Genomic DNA, 20,442 nt, shown 5'->3' with positions numbered 1-20,442 from the left:
AAGGGGCACGTGCACCCGAATGTTTATAGCAGCAATGTCTACAATAGCCAAACTATGGAAAGAACCTAGATGTCCATCAACAGACGAATGGATAAAGAAGATGTGGTATATATACACAATGGAATACTATGCAGCCATCAAAAGAAATGAAATCTTGCCATTTGTAGCGATGTGGATGGAACTAGAGGGTATCATGCTTAGCAAAGTAAGTCAATCGGAGAAAGACAACTCTCAAATGATCTCCCTGATATGAGGAAGTGGAGATGCAACATGGGGGGTTAAGGGGTTAGGAGAAGAATAAATGAAACAAGATGGGATTGGGAGGGAAACAAACCATAAGTGACTCTTAATCTCACAAAACAAACTGAGGGTTGCTGGGCGGAGGGTGGTTGGGAGAGGGGGGTGGGGTTATGGACATTGGGGTGGGTATGTGCTGGGGTGAGTGCTGTGAAGTGTGTAAACCTGGCGATTCACAGACCTGTACCCCTGGGAATAAAAATATATTATATGTTTATAAAAAATAAAAATAAAAAATAAATAAAAAAATAAAAATCACTGAATGAGCTCAATAGTAAAGTGAAGATAACAGTGAAAAGCATTAGTGAAATTGAAGATAAGTAATAGAAATGATCTGATCTGAAGAACAGAAAATAAAGATTGGAAAAAAAAATTAGTAGAACCTGAAGGATGTGTGGACAATATTAAAAGAGCTTACTATTTGGGTACATTGAAGTCTCAGAAGGAGAAAAAGACATTGGTGGAAAAAAATACTTGAAGTGATAATGGCCCCAAATCTCCACATTTGGTAAAAGAAATGTTTTTACAGAGTAAAGAAATTCAGCAAAGCAGAGAGTATATGCAAAGAAAACCATGCTCAGACACATCATAGTCAACCTGCTGGAACCAAAGATAATGAAGAAATTTTGAAGGTAGCCTGGAAAATGGTAGAGGAGTAATGGTTTTAGTAGCTGAAGGCTTCTCTTCAGACACCATGATGAAACAACATAATGAAGGTAGCAAAGGAGGAAAGAAGAATCAAATCAGAATTCTGTAGTTAACAAAAGTATCCTTCAGGAATGATAATGTAATGAAGGAATTCAAAGCTGAGGAAAAATAAGAGAATTTATTGCCAGTAGACATACTCTAAAGAAAATGCTAAAGGAAATTATTTAGGCCGAAGGTAAATGGTATCAGAGGTAAATTTAACTTCAGAAATGAAGAAAAAGCAACAAAGAGTAACTCTCAGTGATTATAATATATTATTTTCCCCTGTTGAGTAACTTAAAATATTAATGGCTGTTGAAAGCAGAAATTATAACATTGGTGGGATTTATGTAGGCATAATACATACTACAACCATAACATAGAAGAGTGAGGATAAAACAACCTTTTTGGTTTTAGGGCTTCTATGTATTACTTAAAGTGGCTGGATATTCACTTTAAGTAGTCCACAAAAAGTTAAATAGGTATATTATAATCCTTAGTGCAACCACTATAAAGTGAAAGAGAGATATAGCCAAAAAGACAGCAACAAATAGAGCAAATTCATCAAGAACCTACAGACATAAAATGAATAGTAAGGGATGTTCTGAACAACTTTATGCCCATAAATTCATTAACTTAGATGAAATCAACGAATTCCTTTAAAGATATATACTTTAAGAAAATGAAAAGTACCTGAAAAGTTCTATAACTCTTAGTGAAACTGCACTTGAAAATAGTTAGAAACTTTCCAGTAAAGAAACCTTCAGGCCCAGGTGATTTCATTGCTGAATTCTGTCACACACTTAAGGAATAAATAATTCTAATTCTACACAATGTCTTGCCAAAAATAGAGGAAAGAACATGTCCCAGTTCATTCATTAGGCCAGCATTACCTGATACCAAAACCAGACAAATATTTTATAAGAAAATAAAACCATAGCCATTTTGTGGTAAGTTTACTAAATTGGGTCCCTTCCATCCTGAAAGGGCCAGTAATTTGTTCTCTGATTACTTCTGGGTATGGATTTGCCTTTCCAGTCTGCAGAACCTTAGCCAGCACAACTGTCTGGGGGTTACAGATGTATTTTTTTTTTTAAGGTTTTATTTATTTATTTGACAGACAGAGATTACAAGTAGGCAGAGAGGCAGTCAGAGAGAGGAGGAAGCAGGTTCCCTGCTGAGCAGAGAGCCCGATGTGGGGCTTGATCCCAGCACCCTGGGATCATGACCCGAGCCAAAGGCAGAGGCTTTAACCCACTGAGCCACCCAGGCGCCCCCAGATGTATGTTTTATAGGGCTAGAAATCCCCACAACATTTCAACCATCCAAGAGACCCAATTCATAGTGAAAGAGGTGCCAGAATGAACTCATGATCGTGGGATCCACTGGTTACATCACCTGCCACATCATAAGACACTGGAATGGCCTCCTGAAGGCACAACTGAAGCACCAATATGGAGGCAACAGTCTGCAAAGATGGGGAGCGAGTTCATTCACTAAACCAGAAACTTCAATATGAAGCTGTGTTTGCAACAGAAATTATACATGGGCCTGAGAACAAAGGAGTAGAAGTAGGAGGGGCCCCATCTGTCATCATTTCCAAAGACCCACCGGAGGACTATATGGTTCCCAACCCTGGAGCTTTGGGCTTTACTGAGTTAGAGGTCTGAGTTCCCAAAGGGAGCACACTCAGTCCAGGGGACACAGTGAGTCCCATCAAACCACAGTCTTCAGCTGTTGCCAGGTCACACTCTGGACTCCTTGTGTTCGGGAACCAGCATGCAACTGGGGCTATTAGTTGGTTGAACTTGCGTGCATAGTCATTCTCCCAAGTCTGTCTGGATTCTGCAGGGACCATACTGGAGAATTAAATGAACCTATCGTAGGAACAACCCTCATATCCTTTAGGGCTTTGGCAGTGGTACTAATCTTTGACATTCCCACCAGGTTGCAAGATTTTTGTTTGGTTTTTAAACAGCTTATTGAGATAAAATTCACATAACATACAATGCACCCCCACAAAGGGTACCATTCTGTGGTTTTGCGTATAGTCACAGCATTGTGCAAGCATCAACAAAATTAACTTTTAGAACGTTTTCATTAGCCTGGAAAAAAACCCCATACTCACCAGCTGTCACTCTTCATTTTTCCCCAGCACCTGCCCCTCTTCCCAGGGAACTATCAGTCTACTTTCTGTGTCTTACACTTCCCTTTTTGGCCATTTCATATAAATGATTTCATATAGTATGTGGTCTTTTGTGTCTGCTTTCTTTCACTTGGCATAATGTTTCCAAGGTTCAGCCATGTTATATCATGTATCAGTACTTCATTTCTTTTTATTGCCGAATAATATTCCATTGTATGGATAACCACATTTTATATATCCATGCATCAGTTGACAGACATCTAGGTTGTTTCTGCTTTTTAACTATTATGAATAATATGTGGACATATATTTTCATTTGGAAGCATATACCTAGAAGTAGGATTGCTGGGTCATATGAAGAATTGCTGAACTGTTTTCCAAAGTGGCTGTCCCACTTTATATTCTCACCACCAGTATATGCATTTTGACTTTTTCACATCCTTGACAACACTTGTTACTATCTGTCTCTTTATTTCAGCCCTCCTAGTGGGTGTGAAATGGTATCTCATTATGGTTTTGATTTGCATTTCTCTGATGGCTAATGATGTTGAACATCTTTTCATGAGTTTATTGGTCACTTGTATATCTTTTTTGGAGAAATGTCTGTTTAGATTCCTTGCCCATTTTGTAATTGGATTATTTGTCTCTTGTTACTGAGTTGTCATAGTTCTTTGTATTTCTAGATACAAGTCCCTGTCAGACACACAATTTGCAAAAATTTTCTGCCATTCTGTGGGTTGTGTGTTTTGATTTTATTGATGGTATTCTTTGAAGCACAAAAGTTTTTAATTTTGAGGATGTTCAGTTTATTTTTTCTTTTCCTGCTTGTGCTTTTGTTGTCATATCTAATCAGTGTTGTTTTAGATTTATTACCTTGAGCAGAGAGAGGACAGTCTCAGAGGTCTCGACTTTGGCTTTCGTACTTTGATGGCTCTTATTCCATAAGCCATGGATTCAACATGGTGGTGGGGGTGAGGGGATCCAAGTTCCAGTATGTGAATCCCAATTTTACACTGGAAAACCAGGGAAATTACTACTGGGTGCATTCACAGAACCAGTGGCCTTGGTACAAGCTGAATATTAGGCAGGGCATTTCCCCAGGACACCACTAGAGAAACTTTTAGGAATTGAGCCACACCTTATGCCAGGGACAATACATGTCCCACATTCTGTTCAGGATAGGGAGCTCCTTGACAGCAGGTAAGTATGGTCCGGTCTAAAAGCTGACCACACATACCATCTGGTTAGTTTAGGTACTCTAAGAAACAGACACTTAGATGGGATTAGATGCACAAGAGGTTTATTGGACAAGCACTGGTGAAGGTTAATGAGGGAGGACACACAGTTGGGAAGAGCCTTCTCATCATGATGCAGGCCTAACACTTGCAGGGAGGGGGAATTGGATTGGTAAGTAGAGCCTCACATTGCAACACAGTTCTGAAAAGGTCTTATCCAAGCTGAGGGAGAGTCTCCCAGGAAAGATTGTCTATTAAGGAAATTCTGTGTTGGGCATGAATGACCAGGCTCTAGATCCCTGCTATGCCCAGTCTTTGGGAGTAGGCCAGGAGAACAAAATGGGTAGATTTAAAGGTGCATGGTCACCAGAGACTGTCAATCAGCTATGCAGGTTCTTTTGAAAGAGATCTAGGAGGCTCAACTCTGGCTGATAGAATTGTGATACTTAAGGGTGCATACTGTAATCCTCAGAGTGGCCACTAAAAATTAAAAGGTAAAATTATAGGTAAAATGCCAATAAAGGAAAGAAAATGGAATACCAAGAATTACTTGATTAATTTTTTAAAAAGATAAAAGGGAATAAAGATAAATAGGATAGAAATAGAAAGATGATTGTCATAAAGCCAACCATCTCAGTAAGTACCCCCCCCCAAAAAGTACCCCCATTCAACAATATGCTCTTAATAGTACACACACCTTGAATATAAAGACACAGACAGGTACAGAAAAAGATGTATCATTTTAGCACAAAGCAAAAAAAAAAAAAAAAAAAAAAAAAACACCCCCCCCCAAAAAAATCCTGGTAGGGGTGTATTAACATTACATAAGTAGACTTTAGGATAAAACATATTACTAGAGATAAAGAAGGACATTTCAGGAACATAAAAGGGCTTAGTCATCAGGGAGACACAACTGATAAAAGAGCTTCAAAATTATAAAGCAAAAATTGACAGATATAGGGAAATAAATTCAGAATAGTTGAAGATTTTATCATTCCTCTCTCAATAGTAAAATAACTGGACAAAAATGTCAGTAAAGACATAAAAGCTTTGAGCAACACTATCAATCAATCCTCTTGGCGTGTATAGAAGACTACAGCTAATATCTGAAGAATATACATTCTTTTTATATGCCTATGGGACATTCACCAAGATGGGCCATATATTGGGCCATAAAACAAGTCTGAATACATTTAGAAGGCTTAAGATTCAACATGTTCTCTGAAAATAGAGTGCAGTAATACAAATGTACCTGGGAAATCCACAAATATTTGGAAATTAAGCAACATTTTAAAAAAGATTTTATTTATTTAATTTACAAAGCAAAACCTGGAGTGGAGGGTGGGCAGCAGGAGAGAGAAGGGGAAGCAGGCTCCATGCTAAGCAGGGACCCTGAGGCAGGACTCCATCCCGAGACCATGGGATCATGACCTGAGCTGAAGGCAGGCACTTAACTGAGCCACCTAAGTGCCCCAGGCAACAGATTTTAAATAAGCTACGTATCAAATAGGAAATCATAAAGAAAATTACAAGTTATTTCAACTGATTATTCAAGTGTAACATTATCAGATTATGGGATGAGCTAATTCAGTGCTTGGAAACAAATTTACACATTTAAGTGCTTATGTACAAAAGATAAAAGATTTAAAGTCAGTGATCTAAGTCTGTCTTAGAAAAAAAAAGTAGAGGGAAAGAAATAAGAGTAGAAATCAATGAAATAGAAAATGGATAAAAAGTCAAGAAAATAAAGGAAACCAAAGGTGGTTCTTTGAAAAGATTAATAAAATTGATATGCTATAGGTAGCACAAAAAAAGAGAAAACACAAATGACCACTATCAAGAATGAAAGGCACAGAGGTGCCTGGGTGGCTCAGTTGGTTAAGCGACTGACTCTTGGTTTCAGCTCAGATCTCATTATTTTTGATGATCTTGATTTCCTTCTAGAAAAGGTGCTTGAAAATAGGTACTACTTTTGAATGACAGATGTTTACACAAAAATAAGAAAGAAGGCCATTTGTAAATGATAGAGCAGCTTAGTGGCTTTTACTGTCTTTTACTCATTATTTCTTTTACCATCATTTCACTATTACCAAATGTTCTAGCCAGCATTGCTTTACTCTGGGGTCATAGGCTGCACATTTGTTTCCATCAGAACTTTGCAAATTTATTGCAACAACAACTAGATAAATCTGTGTTTAGATCAATGCTAATTCATCACAGCTAGAATAGAACTGAAAACACATGGTGATTTAGTATTTTCTGTACAAAGGACACTATTATGTGTGGTCCCCTATTTTCCTCTTTGTCATTTATATCATTATACATAGCACAAAATGTTTTTAATTGAATGTATTCACATAAAATATCTATAGAGATAATATATTACAGTCAAAACTTCGTTTTTGGGCATTTAACCAAGTGGAAATTGTGGCCAAAAGTTGAAGGGAGCCTTTATGTCTTTGAGAAAACATGAAGCTCAAAGAAAGTTTTTGCAGAGAATTGTTATTGGTAGATTAACAAACAGGAAAGGCTCCAAATTAAAGTTAATGCTTCATAGAAAATTATAGTAAAATCTGCAATTACAGTTAGTTGCTCAGATCAGACTAAGGGAGGCAAGTTATGGGAAGGAAGACAGACTCTGTGAATGAGCACAGTTCCTGAGCATCTGGAAAGACCGTTCACTCCATTCCTCATATTTCCGTGGTGCTTGGTTTCTATCCTTAGTAGTCATGCAGCACATTATACAGTGGACCCTTGAACAACACAGGTTTGAACTCCATGGGTCCACTTACATGCAGAATTTTTTTATAAATATGGTATAGTACTATAAATGTATTTCTCTTACTTATGATTTTCTTATTTTTTTTTTAGTATTTTATTTATTTGACAAAGATCACAAGTAGGCAGAGAGGCAGGCAGAGAGAGAGGGGGAAGCAGGCTCCCTGCTGAGCAGAGAACCTGATGCGGGGCTCGATCCCAGGATCCTGGGATCATGACCTGAGCTGGAGGCAGAAGCTTTAACCCGCTGAGCCACCCAGGCACCCCACCTTCTTAATAACATTTTCTTTCCTTCAGCTTTTTTTTTTTTTTTTGAGATTTTATTTATTTATTTGACAGGGACAATGAGAGAGCGTACACAAACAGGCAGACTGGAGAGGGAGAAGCAGCCTTCACGCAGAGCAGGGAGCCCTATGTGGGACTCTCAATCCCAGGACCCTGGAATAAGGACCTGAGCTGAAGGTAGACGCGTAACGACTGAGCCACCCAGGTGTCCCTTTCCTTCAGCTTCTTTCAAGAATACAGTATTTAATATATATAATATACACAGTAAACAACAAGTACATTTATTACCTTGATTGATATTTATGTTATCCATAAGACTTCTGGTCAACAGTAGGCCATCAGCAGTTAAGTTTTATGCTGTTATATGCTGATTTTCAACTGCACCCCTAACCTTCAAGTTGTTCAAGGGCCAGTTGCATTAACATAATGTGTATATGTTCACACATATGTTCTGTAGGGAAATGTGGATCTCAAAATGTGGGAACACAGGGTCCTTTCTGTTGTGCATACCACACAATACTAGGTGAACTCTGTGTCTTTTTGAGTCTGAGGAGTCCCTTTCTGAGCATATTACTTGTTTGTCAGAGTGTCCTTTTCAACGTAGTAAAATTTTCTTTTTTTCTACCTGCCTGGTAGAGACCCTGGTTCTGGAAATTCTGACAAATAAAAAAATTATACATATTTCATATATAATTATATTATATATACATATATATAATAAGTATTATATATATTTTTAAGAGAAATAAAAATCACCCATAATTTAATTACCATAAAACCATCACTGTGCAGACTTCTGGTATTCTTTCCTATGTGTTTTTATCCATATATTTATACTCCTCCCACCTCTACAAACACAAAAATTTGGTGTGATAGTTCTCTGTATTTGTTTCCAGGCACTTTCTGATGCTTGCTAGTGAGATGGGCACAGTCCCTCAACAAAGCTCACTGTCTCCTATGGACCCCCATGAACATGTCAGAATAAACGCCGGTTTATTGTATATGTACATATACATTAATACATGTATATGTACATATACATTAATACATATACATATATACAGATATATATGTATTAATAGAGCATTAGTTTCAAATTGTACTGATGGAGGAGCAAAGGCACAGAACATTGTATGTATATGATGCACCTATTTGTGTGAAAACAGAAACAAAAAATGCTTTCTCATATGCTGGTATTTGCATAAAATACTTCTGGAAAGACCTAAGAAACTGCAGTATTTTCTCTGAGGACAAGGATAAGAGAGAGATTTATCATTTATTGTGTATCTTTTTTACTGTTTGGATTCCCCCCCACCATGACTATGTATCTATCATTTATTTTTATATTTGTTGATGAAAGTAACTATATAGAGAAGGCGTGTTACATAAAACATGTAAATAAAAATGCCAGGATACTTTCAATTTATATAATGCTTTATTCTTATAAAATTATCTTTCTGGGGCACCTGGATGGCTCAGTCAATTAAGCGTCTGACTCTTGATTTCGGCTCAAGTTGATCTCAGGGTTGTGAGATTGAGCCCTGTGTCGAGCTCCACGCTGGGCATGAAGCCTGATTAAGATTCTTTCTCTCCTTTTCCCTCTGTCCTCCCACCCCCTCTTATACGCTCGCTCTTAAAATAAATAAATAAATAAAAATATGATTAACTTTTACACATCCATTTAATTTTTACAGTTTATTTTAAAATGTACTTGCAACATATGTCCACACAAAAACTTGTACATGAATGTTCTTAGCACCATTAATCATTATAGTCAAAAAGTAGAAACAACCCAAATGTCTATCAACAGATGAATGGATACACAAAATGGGGTTTATACATACAGTGGGATATTTTTTATCTCTAAGAAGAAATGAAGTACTGACACCAGCTACAACATGGTGAACCAAAAAAAGTAGCAAGAAGCCAATTACAAAAGACCACATGTTATAGGATTATATTAAATGTCTGGAATAGATGAATTGATAGAGACAAAAAGTAAATTGGAAGTTGCCTGAGACTGGTGAGGTTGAGGGGAGATTAGGAGCAACTGCTAAAGGGCATGGGGTTTCTTTCTAAGTGATGAAAATGTTCTAAGATAGTGACAGTATTTGCGTACTCTATGAAAATACTAAAAACTATTGTACACTTTCAGTGGGTCAGTCATATGGTATGTGAACTATACTATATCTCAATAAAGCTACTTTCTGATCTGTACCTGCATTGTTTTTTTTTTTGTTTTGTTTTGTTTTTTACTGCATCCACCAGCAGAATTTATAGGAACATTACTTCAGATTCTTTATGGACATTATAGAATAAATTGATATTTATATATATTATATATTCTATAATTCTAATTATATATTCTATAATTATAGAATAAATTGACACTTTGTTCTTCTTTGAACATTTAGTTAGTCCTCTGGCAATTTTTTTTCTCTAGTATTTTATGCATTTATAGACTTACATACTTACTTTTTTTCCAAAAATTCTATCACCAGCATTTTAGTTTTTGTTTCTTCTGCTTTCACCTTCCCTATAAATAATGACCCTATAAACTCTTTTTGTGTGTGTGACCATAGCTTTACTTCTATTTTTAATACATGTTTAAGAATTATCTCATCAAAAAATTCACACATAGCTTAAAACGGAGATAGTATAAAGTATCATGGGAAATGACAGACTCTAGTGCCCCACTTCCCCCTTTCTATTCCTGTTTCCCAGGAAAAAACACTTTCTAACTGTTTCTGTTTGTTATTCTGGCCATTATTCCCATATTGCTGAATAAGCTCGCACATCCGTATCCCAAGCTGCCTTCAAGCTATGACAGATAAGTAAATAGCCAACTTATGTTTGGCCAATAGTTTGGCCACTCATGGGGCTCTAGGTTGAAAATAATTTTTCCTCAGGAACTTGAAGGCATGACTTCACGGTAACATTGTTGAGCATTGTGTTGCTGTTGAGAAGTCTGATTCTTCTTCTTTTGGGTTTCTTTTCTCTTTCTCTGAAATGTTTCATAATTATCCTAGTGTTTTAAAAATTTCACAGTGATGTGTCTTATGTGTACAGTTTTAAATTCCTTGTGTTGGGCCTTTGGTAAGCATTTCAGTTTAAAGACTGTTTCCCTTCAGCTCTGAAGATTTGTGCAAGTAATTTCTGTAATAATTTTCTTTCCTCCATATTATCATTTGAGGATTCCAATTGGTTGGATGCAGAGTCACCTAGACTGATTCTTTCTCAACCAGAATTCTTCATGGGAATCCGAGAACACACAGAAAATGGCTTGAGTGACTGTTTTTTCACACCTTTCAAGGACGGTCTTATTCAGTCCCATGTTAGACGCAGAAAGAAATTAATAGATAACATACAGTGAGTGTCTTAGGAAAGGGGTCAGCAAACTTTAAACTTTTTATTTTATTTTATTTATTTGAGAAAAAGAGCATGAGCAGGAGAGGTGGGGCAGAGGCAGAGCAAGAAGCAGGCTTCTTGTTGAGCAGGGAGGCCTATGTGGGTCTCCATCCCAGGACTTTGGGATCATGACCTGAGCCAAAGGCGGATGCTTAACCGAGATCCCAGGACTTTGGGATCATGACTTGAGCCAAAAGCAGATGCTTAACCGACAGAGCCACCCAGGCGCCCCTAGCAAACTTTTTTAAAAGAGACAGATAGGAAATACCTTAGGTTTATGGATCTGGAGGCAAAAATTGAGGCTATTATGTAGCTACTTATATATCCATTTAAAATGTAGTCATTTTAAGTTTTTTAAAAAAATTCTTATCTCATGGGCTGTTTAAAAAAAAAAAAAGAAGCAGGTGGCTGGCCGGATTTGGCCTACAGCCAGATTTTTCTCAACTTATACTTTAGGGCATTAGGGTTCCCCTCTTTCACTGAATCTGAGGATTCAGAAAATCCTCTTTTTTACTTTCTCTCATACTTTCCTCAACTTAGCCTTTTTGTTCTACATTTTGAGATATTTTTTTCAAATTTACCTTAAGCTGTTTATATTTGAATTCAACAGTCATTTTTACTTCCAATGCCTCTTCGTTCTCTAGTTGTTCCCTTTTTATACTATCCTGTTTTTGCTTTATGGATTCAAAACTTTCCCAAATATTTCTCCTTATAGGTTTTTTTTTAAGTGTTTTCTTTTGTTCCATAAATCATCTGTTTTTTCCCTTTAAGCACAGTTTTTGTGTTTATACATCTGTGATCTCTGATAATCTAATCATACTTAACAGTGATACAATAGAAAAATCACCTGTTCCATATATGCAAGGCATAAACATTCAACAATTCCATGCTACATTTTTAGTGTTTTATATATTATAATATGTTTTATATATTATATGTTTTATATATTTATGTTTTATATATTATAACTGGTGGTTGCATTTTTTGTAAAACCTCTAGCTGAAATCAGATGCAAAGAGAAACTCTCTGATGATGCGTGTGTGTCTGTGTGTGTCTGTGTGTGGACCACCCAGAGGTGCGGGGTGATCTCATGATCTCATTGGGATCATGGCATTGCTTTGAGTTCCCAGCTTCTTCTGCGCTGCTTACTGCCTTCATTCCTACTTCATCTGTCTGCTGGGGAGTTGTTGAAATAGCCCACTTGCTGATGATCCTCATATTATCTTTGCTGTACTGGTTTTACACGTCTTACAGACTCCTTTACTATTCCTTCAGTGGGATCTCAGGAGGGAGAGGATAAATCTTCATGTTCAAGCTGCTGTTTTGAATTAGTATTTGCACCACACGTGTTAAAAATGTATTGTTGCATTTACTGTGTGCCTCTCGTATACAGGAAACAACATAAGTCTCTTACGGTGTTTATAATTCAGTGGGGAAATAGCACATCTTCCCTATTAACTTCGATAAAAGGAAGATTGTAGTCAGTGTTGTAATAAGCTGAAGACAGAGGAGTCAAAGTGACTGGGGAGGTAAGGCTTTAAGGAGAAGCTGACATCCGAACTAAGGCTTGAATGTAAAGCAGAGAAGGTGTTTCAAGGGGAGAGACCTTAGCATGTACTGAAGTACAGGTCCGAAGTCCAATGAGTGGGGAGTCATCTTTTCCTAATGTGATTAGAATGTAGTATGTATGTATATTTGGGTTGGCAAGGGGACTGTTGTAAGAGATGAGGCTGGAAAGGCAAACTGGACTCAGATCATAAAGGATCATTCCATCCTCAGTCATTGGGATTTCCTTCTTTAGGCCATTGGGAACGACTTTTGAGTAAGGTAGTAAAGGTGGCCTAAACAGTCTTTTAGGTAAATCAATCCAGTTATAGTAGGAAAGATAAACTTAAAAGATAGAATAGTTGGGGTAGCAAATCTTGTTAGGAAGATTAATTAAACGCTAAACCAGGACAGCAGAGGCCTGATTAGATCAGACATTCTACCTATTTTCTTAGCAATATTTGTCAAACTTCTACTGTGTCTGCCAGGTACTTTGACGAACCTTGAGACTTTTGATTTTTTTTTTTCCTCAAAATGTTTTTCATGGTCTTTTCTCCCTTCGTATTCTCACTGGGACCATCTCGGGCAAAGCTCTCATACACACTTCATGCTCGAGTCCCTAGAGCCACAGTCTCTGTGGACTCCAGGGTTTCTCTCCAGCCTAATTTGTTTTGTGTATCACTGACAAAATAATATTTATGTATGACCCACATAATGTCATTTTTCCTTTAAAAGCTTCATTTTCTTCCCTACCAGCCAAGTCATAACTCCTTTTCTGGATTTCAGTACCCTCAGCCTGGCTCTAGCCATTTTCTAATTTTCTAATTTTGCCATTTTCTAATACAAAAATGTTATCAGTTTGATGTCCTTAGAGCATGCTCATTCTGCCCCCATGTCTCTCCTCATGTAATCTCCTTGCTGGGAAATATTCTCTGTATTTTCTTCAAATTCTTCCGTTGTTAAGTTTCAGCTCAAAGTTCATCCCCTCCCCAAATTCCTCTATTTCTTCTTAGAAAAGATGATTGTCTTACACTGCTTTTCTATTTCCATGGTGTCTCGTCTTTGACTGGGGCTTCCATCCCCATAGTTTGCTCCATGGCCACAATGTGACTGTACGAGAGCCAGCAGTCCTGACCAAGTCAGGAAGAGAAATGCAAGGGGCAGCAGTAACATCTCTTTCTTCCAGCTGAGTTAGCCCCACTTAAGGAGCTCTCCCAGAAGCCCATCCAATGACTTCCAATAGGTTGGCCTCTTTGGTTGTCCCTGGAAAAAAGGGAATCATTTTTAGATAGACATATTCAGAGTGTCCACGTTGAACAAGTCCAGAGGGCACTAATTACAGAGAACACAATACATAAAATAGAACAGAACATTCGATACTTTGATCTAGGTGATGATGACACAGCATGTGTATATAAAAAGCTCATCAGGCGGTGGCCAACAGACACATGAAAAGATGCTCAGCATCACGAATCATCAGGGAAATGCACATCAAAACCACAGTGAAATACCATCTCATACCTGTCAGAATGGCTAAAGTAAAAAACACAAGAAACAACAAGTGCTGGCGAGGATGTGGAAAAAAGGAACCCTTGTGCACTCTTGGTGGGAATGCAAACTGGTGCAGCCATTGTGGAAAATAGTGTGGTTCCTCAAAGTGAAAATAGAATTACTATATGATCCAGCAATTTTACTACCCAAAGAATATGAAAATACTAATTCTAAAAGATACATGCGCCCCTGTTTACTGCAGCACTATTTACAATAGCCAAAATATGGAAGCAACCCAACTGTCCATGAATAGATAAAGAAGATTGGTACACACACACACACACACACAATAGAATATTAGTCCACTATTAAAAAAAAATGAAATCTTGCCATTTACAACAACTTGGGTGGAACTAGAGGGTATAATGCTAAGTGAAATAAATGAGTCAGAAAGACAAATACCATTATGATTTCATGCATAGGTGGAATTTAAGAAACAAAACAAATGAACAAAGAAAAACAAACAAAAACAGACTTTTAAATACAGAAAACAAACTGATGGTTACCAGAGGGGAGACGAGTTGGGGGGAATGGGTGACAGGTGAATTGTATTAAGGAGGGCACTTGTCATGATGAGCCCCGGGTGATGTATGCAAGTGTTGAATTACTATATTGTACACCTAAAACTAATTAACACTCTATATTGGGCACCTAGGTGGCTCAGTGGGTTAAGCCTCTGCCTTCGGCTCAAGGTCGTGATCCCAGGGTCCTGGGATTGAGCCCCACATTGGGCTCTCTGCTTAGCAGGGAGCTGCTTCCCCCCTCTCTGCCTGCCTCTCTGCCTACTTGTGATCTCTGTCTGTCAAATGAAAAAAATTAAAAAAAAAAATCTTTAACACTCTATGTTAATTATACTGGAATTAATGTTTTAAAATAGAATACATGAGGAAAAATGAGCTAAATATTAAGAAAATAGTAAGAAAAATAGAAACATAATTGAAAAAATTATAAGGATAAAGAGAATCCAAATAAACTGAATAAAGTTTACTGAAGGCAGAAAAGATGTTTCTTGTATGTTGCAGCCTAATATCAAAAAATACAACTTTTTTTTAAGTTGGCATTGGAATACTTAGATATCTGGCTCTATATCAGGCTATGGAAAATATCAATAAATGAAAAAAATAAAGACTATATTTACTTTTAATAATTCTGTCATCACTAGTATGTATTTTGTGTATTTTAATGATTTTTTAAGAGATGTTTATTCCAATTGCATCTTCACTGTAAACACTAAATGCTATAGATTGAAACTATAGTTCTATGTAATGCTTTTCTCCGATGAAATACTTTTTTTTATGTTAATACAATTATTGTTTTCTTTTTGTATCATTTACTTCATATGTTTTGTTTTATCTTATTTTTACTTTGAGAGGCCATATAATTTAGTAATTAAGAGCATGTATTTTGAAATTAGTCTGGCTAGATTAAACTAAAAGTTCTACCTCTTAATTGTTCTGAAACCTAAAAAAAAAAAAAGTCATCAGGTCGATCAGTCTGTGTATGAAGGTTAGTAAACTTTATTTATTTATTTAATTTAGGAAAATTAATGCCTCTCTCCCCCAGAGTTGTACAGTATGGTGACCTGGGCATATTGTTACAGGTAAAATTAGGATTGTGTTCTTAGAAGGACATATGGGAGAGTGGACATTGGCTTAGGTATCTAAATGTCTTTGTCACACCTGTTAGACCTTTTGTTGAAGGTTGTTAATACTTTTAATATGGAAACCAAAATTGGGGGGCTTGGAAGGTTTTTTTGTTTGTTTTTTGTAAACCAAAGTTTTAAAATATCACAGTGTGTAATGTAATATATCATAGGGGAAAAATCAGTTTAAATGTGGGAATTTTTTATATGTCATCTTAACCTCTGGTATAAAAAATTGTTAAAGATTTTCTTTGTATTTGATATTTAGTAGGTAGTAGCTCGATGTTGAAATATTTCAGCAAACATGAAAGTATCAGCTTTGAAAAAAAAAAATACTGCATGCTAATTTTTACTCATCCTGTAAGTGAAAACTCAGTGTATACCTTTTGAGTGCTTGTGTCCTTTATATAGTAGAAGCAACAAATAGTTCTATCAAGTCCCTACTAAAAAGGATTCAGAAAACTAGTTTCCATAAAATCAGTATCCACTTTGGGTAGTTCTAACTTGATACATAAGAAATCAATAAATAGGGCGCCTGGGTGGCTCAGTGGGTTAAGCCGTTGCCTTCGGCTCAGGTCATGATCTCAGGGTCCTGGGATCGAGTCCCGCATCGGGCTCTCTGCTCAGCAGGGAGCCTGCTTCCCTTCCTCTCTCTCCTCCTGCCTCTCTGCCTACTTGTGATCTCTGTCTGTCAAATAAATAAATAAAATCTTTAAAAAAAAAAAAGTCAGTAAATAAAATTGATCATAAGTTAAAATACAATCTATATTTTTAAATATTTAAATAATTTTTGAAATTTTCTTTTATCCTATTTTAGAAAAAAAAATGTAAAAATAAGCACGCAAATCCACTTCGTTGTTATGGTAGAACTATCAGAAAATGGGTGACATAGGATTGCCCTGCCTTTGTATGACGTGTCTCGTGTAATTTAAAATAACACCGTAAATAGAAGGAATTAGGAAATGGCAACATCTCAAGTATTAATTTCTCAGAGTCCGGGTTGATTGATGTTCACTTGTTTTTAAAGAAACTTTGTGTTTTTCTTACTTAGGTCCATCCTCAGCAGCACCGGCTTCTTTTCGAAGTATTTGATGAAAATCGGTTGGTAAGTTATATTGTACTGGTGGCGTGAAACAGGAAGCGAGGGTCTATCTCAGTAGAGCAGCGCCTCATGGGCTGGGAATCCATGATGTGAGAGGCGACTTAAGGGGGTTATGGAGGCTCTGTGCAAAATGGAGAGGTGGATGCAACTTTTTCCCCTCTTTCCTGGTGCTGCTGTGTACCCTTCCACTTTCCCCCCAAGTACCTCTCTTTCTGTCACTTCTGCACAGATTGCAGTCTTACTCAAGGAAAGCTGGCCTCTTTGTCTCGCCTTCCCTCACACTCATGCTCTGTGCTGTGGTGGGTATGCCCAGGCTCAGGGAGCCCTCTCCCTGAGCGGATTTGCCTCATTCCCTCTCCCTACCCACCCCCACTCTTCTACAAGGAAGACTGTCTGTCCCCTTCACACTGATAAAGTCCTCTAAAGAACAGTTAGCTCGGGACTCCTGGGTGGCTCAGTTGGTTAAGTGGCTGCCTTTGGCTCAGGTCATGATCCCAGTGTCCTGGGATTGAGTCCCACATCGGGCTCCTTGCTGGGCAGGGAACCTGCTTCTCCCTCTGCCTCTGCCTGCCTCTCTGTCTGCCTGTGCTCGCTCGCTCTCTCTCCCTCTGTCCCTGACAAATAAATAAATAAAGTCTTAAAAAAAACAAAACAACAACAACAAAAAAAAAACAGCCAGCTCTTACCTAGGTGGATAAAAAGACAAAAGTAAGCCTGATTTTATTTTTATGAAAAGATAGTTCTAATTCCTGATTTCCTAAAGACTCTGTTTAAGTCCTATCGTTTTCCTAATTTTGTCTCTTAGGAATGCTATTTCAGATCTTCTTAGCATCATACGTGTATATTTTAAACCTGTAAGATTTGAACACGAAGGTGTAAGAACAGTGTGTTATGTATTCAAGGCATATCAGTTATTAAGAGACAATCATTGATTTTTTAGCTAAGAAAGAAACCGGATTTTTAAAATTTGTTTTTAGTGTCGGACTACACAACATATTTTTCCCCCTCAAGAAGCGATAACTATAGTAGTAATGGAAGATACTGCAAATGAAATCTATCTATTAGCAATCGTAATAAGCCAAAGGGCTTCTTTATTGCCAAAGGACACTTCATCACTAACTGCAGTCAAACTTTTTAAGGCGGATTGACAAGACAGATGTTGACGTTTGGTTATCAGAATGGTCAGGTGCAGAGTTTTTTGTTTTCTGTTTGTGTTTTTGCCTTTTCTGTAGACTAGAGATTTTTTCCACCTCGTCTCTACAGATTTTCTAGATGGGACCAGGTGAAATTTAGTATTTGTGTTTTTTAAATCATGAAATAAACACACAAATAAGTGCATATAATATAAATCCTTACTTTATTTTTATTTTTTAAAAGATTTTATTTATTTATGTATTTATTTTTGAGAGTAAGCGAGTGAAAGAGAGAGAGAAAGAAAGGGAGCGAGCAGGGGCAGAGGGAAAGGGAGAAGCAGACTCCCTGCTGAGCAGAGAGCCCAATGCAGGGCTTGATCCCAGGACCCTGAGATCATGACCTGAGCCGAAGGCAGAGGCTTAGTCTATTGAGCCACCCAGGCGCCCCTAAATCCTTATTTTAAACAATAAGACAAATATCTCCACACTTATTACTCAACTTAAGAACTAGAACATTACCAAAATCTACAACCCCCCCTTTCCCCTTCCCAGTAGCATCTCCTTTTCTTCCCGACAAGTAGTAGCCACTGTCTGGAATATTGTGCTTATCATTGCTTTAAAAAAAAAAACTTGTTTATCATGTATATATGTATCTCTGATTATAGTTTCCTTTGCATATTTTTGAATTTATTAAAATACCGTCACTCTGAATCCTTTCCTCTGTGACATGTTAACATGTGCCATGTACATGTACCAACTGTGTTGGATACTCTGCTATGCGTTAGAAATACAGCTTTTCTCAAAAAGCAAGAAATAGAAGAGGGTGACGTATGTCATACTAATCCCCTGACTTGTTGTTAGTCCTCGCAGGTATTTGAAGTCTACATATCACCTGAGATGTTTTAGAAACTCTAGCCATTTGTAGAGTAACAGGCTTGCTTGTATAGCAGTTAATGTCCTGTGATACTATAAAGGTCATTTATGTTTATTCCCCTATAGCATTCACAACTAAATTAAGAACACATCCTTTTCCTAGCCAATTCTCTTTGGAGATGTATGGCGAAGGGCACAGATAAAATTTTAAGCAGAAACAATTTCTTGTCCTCTGGAAAATATTTGTAATATACGTGTTAATTTGTTTTGGAAAAAAAAAAAAAGAGTAGGCTTATATCCCTCTTGTTCAGTCCATTTTAAGACCTAAGGGTTATAAACCAGCAGTTTGGGGATGGTGATCGTGATGGTGATGATAGTAACGGGACATTTCTGAACGATGTGCCTTGAAATGAAACCAATACGAAAATCCTTGCTTCTTTGTCACTGACCTAAAAGATACACCTGCATACATCCAGCCTGAAGCTTCAGGAGATGTCTATATTCTATATTCTGAATGGAGATAACTATGCTTCTCAGGTTGAGTGGTTGTATTGGTCAGGGTTTTCCTGAGAAACAGAACCAATAGGAGATACACACACACACACATACACACGCACACACACACACACACACACACACAGGCAGAATGAGAGAGAAAGAGAGAGAGAGAGAGAGATCTGTTTCAAGGAATTGGTTCATGTGATTTTGGAAGTTGGCAAGTCTGAAATCTGTGAGATGGGGTGAGCAGGTTGAATATTCCGGTAAGAGTTGTTGATGTCACAGCCTTGAATCTGAAACCTGTAGGGCAGGCCAGCAAGCTGGAAACTCAGGCAGTTGTAATCTTGATGTATGTAATCTTGAAGTGGAATTGCTTCTTCTTCAGCAAATCTGTCTTTGCTCTTAAGGCCTTTAGCTGTTAATGAGGACGACCACGTTATGGAGGGTCATCTGCTTTACTCAGAATCTACCGATTTAAATGTTAATCACATCTGAAAAATACCTTCATAGCAACATCTAGACTGCTGTTTGTCCAAACAACTGGGCTGAAGAGCCTAGCAAAGTTGATACGTACAATTAATCATCACAGTGGACTTTGGCCTTCAGAGTTCCAGTCAATGATGAGGGTTATCCAGAGTTGATCGATCATCGCATTGTTTTCTATGTAGATCATCAATAACCAAACGCCTCAGAATGTGGGGCCCTGAGCTTCAATCTGATCCTCAGACATTATCCATTTCATTCCAGAAGGTGAAATTCTTCAGGACTTGCATAGATTCCTCCCAGATGAGGGCCGTCACCGCTCTCCAGCTCTTCTCCACTTAAGTTTGGGGTTACTCTCCTCTTTTGGAATATCTGACCAAGGGGCTACATTTTGCCCCCAGTTCTCCACGTACCTGCTGTGATGGTGGGACAGATCCCGTGCAGTCCCAGCCCAGAGCCAGCAGTGCACCCTGTTGAGCCTCTCTACGGTTGAAACTCAGACTGGCAGGCTGGGAAGTGCATGTGATTCTCTCACCTTCTTTTTCCTTGGCTGAAACCCTCCTTGAAAACTTTCAATCATCATCCCTTCTTGTCCAGCTGCGGTACTTTTTGATATTTCTTCAGAAGTGATAGCTCGATCAACTTAAAAAAAAAAATCCCAAAAGAAAGCTTTAGGCAGTCGGAGTAAGTGTGGTGACCATCCATCCATCCGTCCATCCAGATTTCTCTCTGGTGCTACTTTGTGCTTACTCGGTGCCCAGCATGAGCCCAGGAAGATC

At 37.8% G+C, this 20,442-nt stretch overlaps 1 protein-coding gene across 1 annotated transcript in view; it reads left to right on the top strand.

Annotated features, from left to right (window-relative positions):
- Positions 1-20,442, top strand: part of LOC111153271 (neural precursor cell expressed, developmentally down-regulated 4, E3 ubiquitin protein ligase) — a 126,938-nt gene that overhangs the window by 31,446 nt on the left and 75,050 nt on the right. Inside the window, exon 5 of the mRNA XM_022512190.1 lies at positions 16,626-16,679. Within this exon, the coding sequence (XP_022367898.1) occupies positions 16,626-16,679 (54 nt within the window). The remainder of the gene's footprint in view (positions 1-16,625; positions 16,680-20,442) is intronic.

Source organism: Enhydra lutris, unplaced genomic scaffold, assembly GCF_002288905.1.
Source record: "Enhydra lutris kenyoni isolate GAN:26980312 unplaced genomic scaffold, ASM228890v2 scaffoldscaffold31, whole genome shotgun sequence".
Lineage (NCBI taxonomy): Eukaryota > Metazoa > Chordata > Mammalia > Carnivora > Mustelidae > Enhydra > Enhydra lutris.
This window is presented reverse-complemented; position numbering and strand designations above follow the sequence as displayed.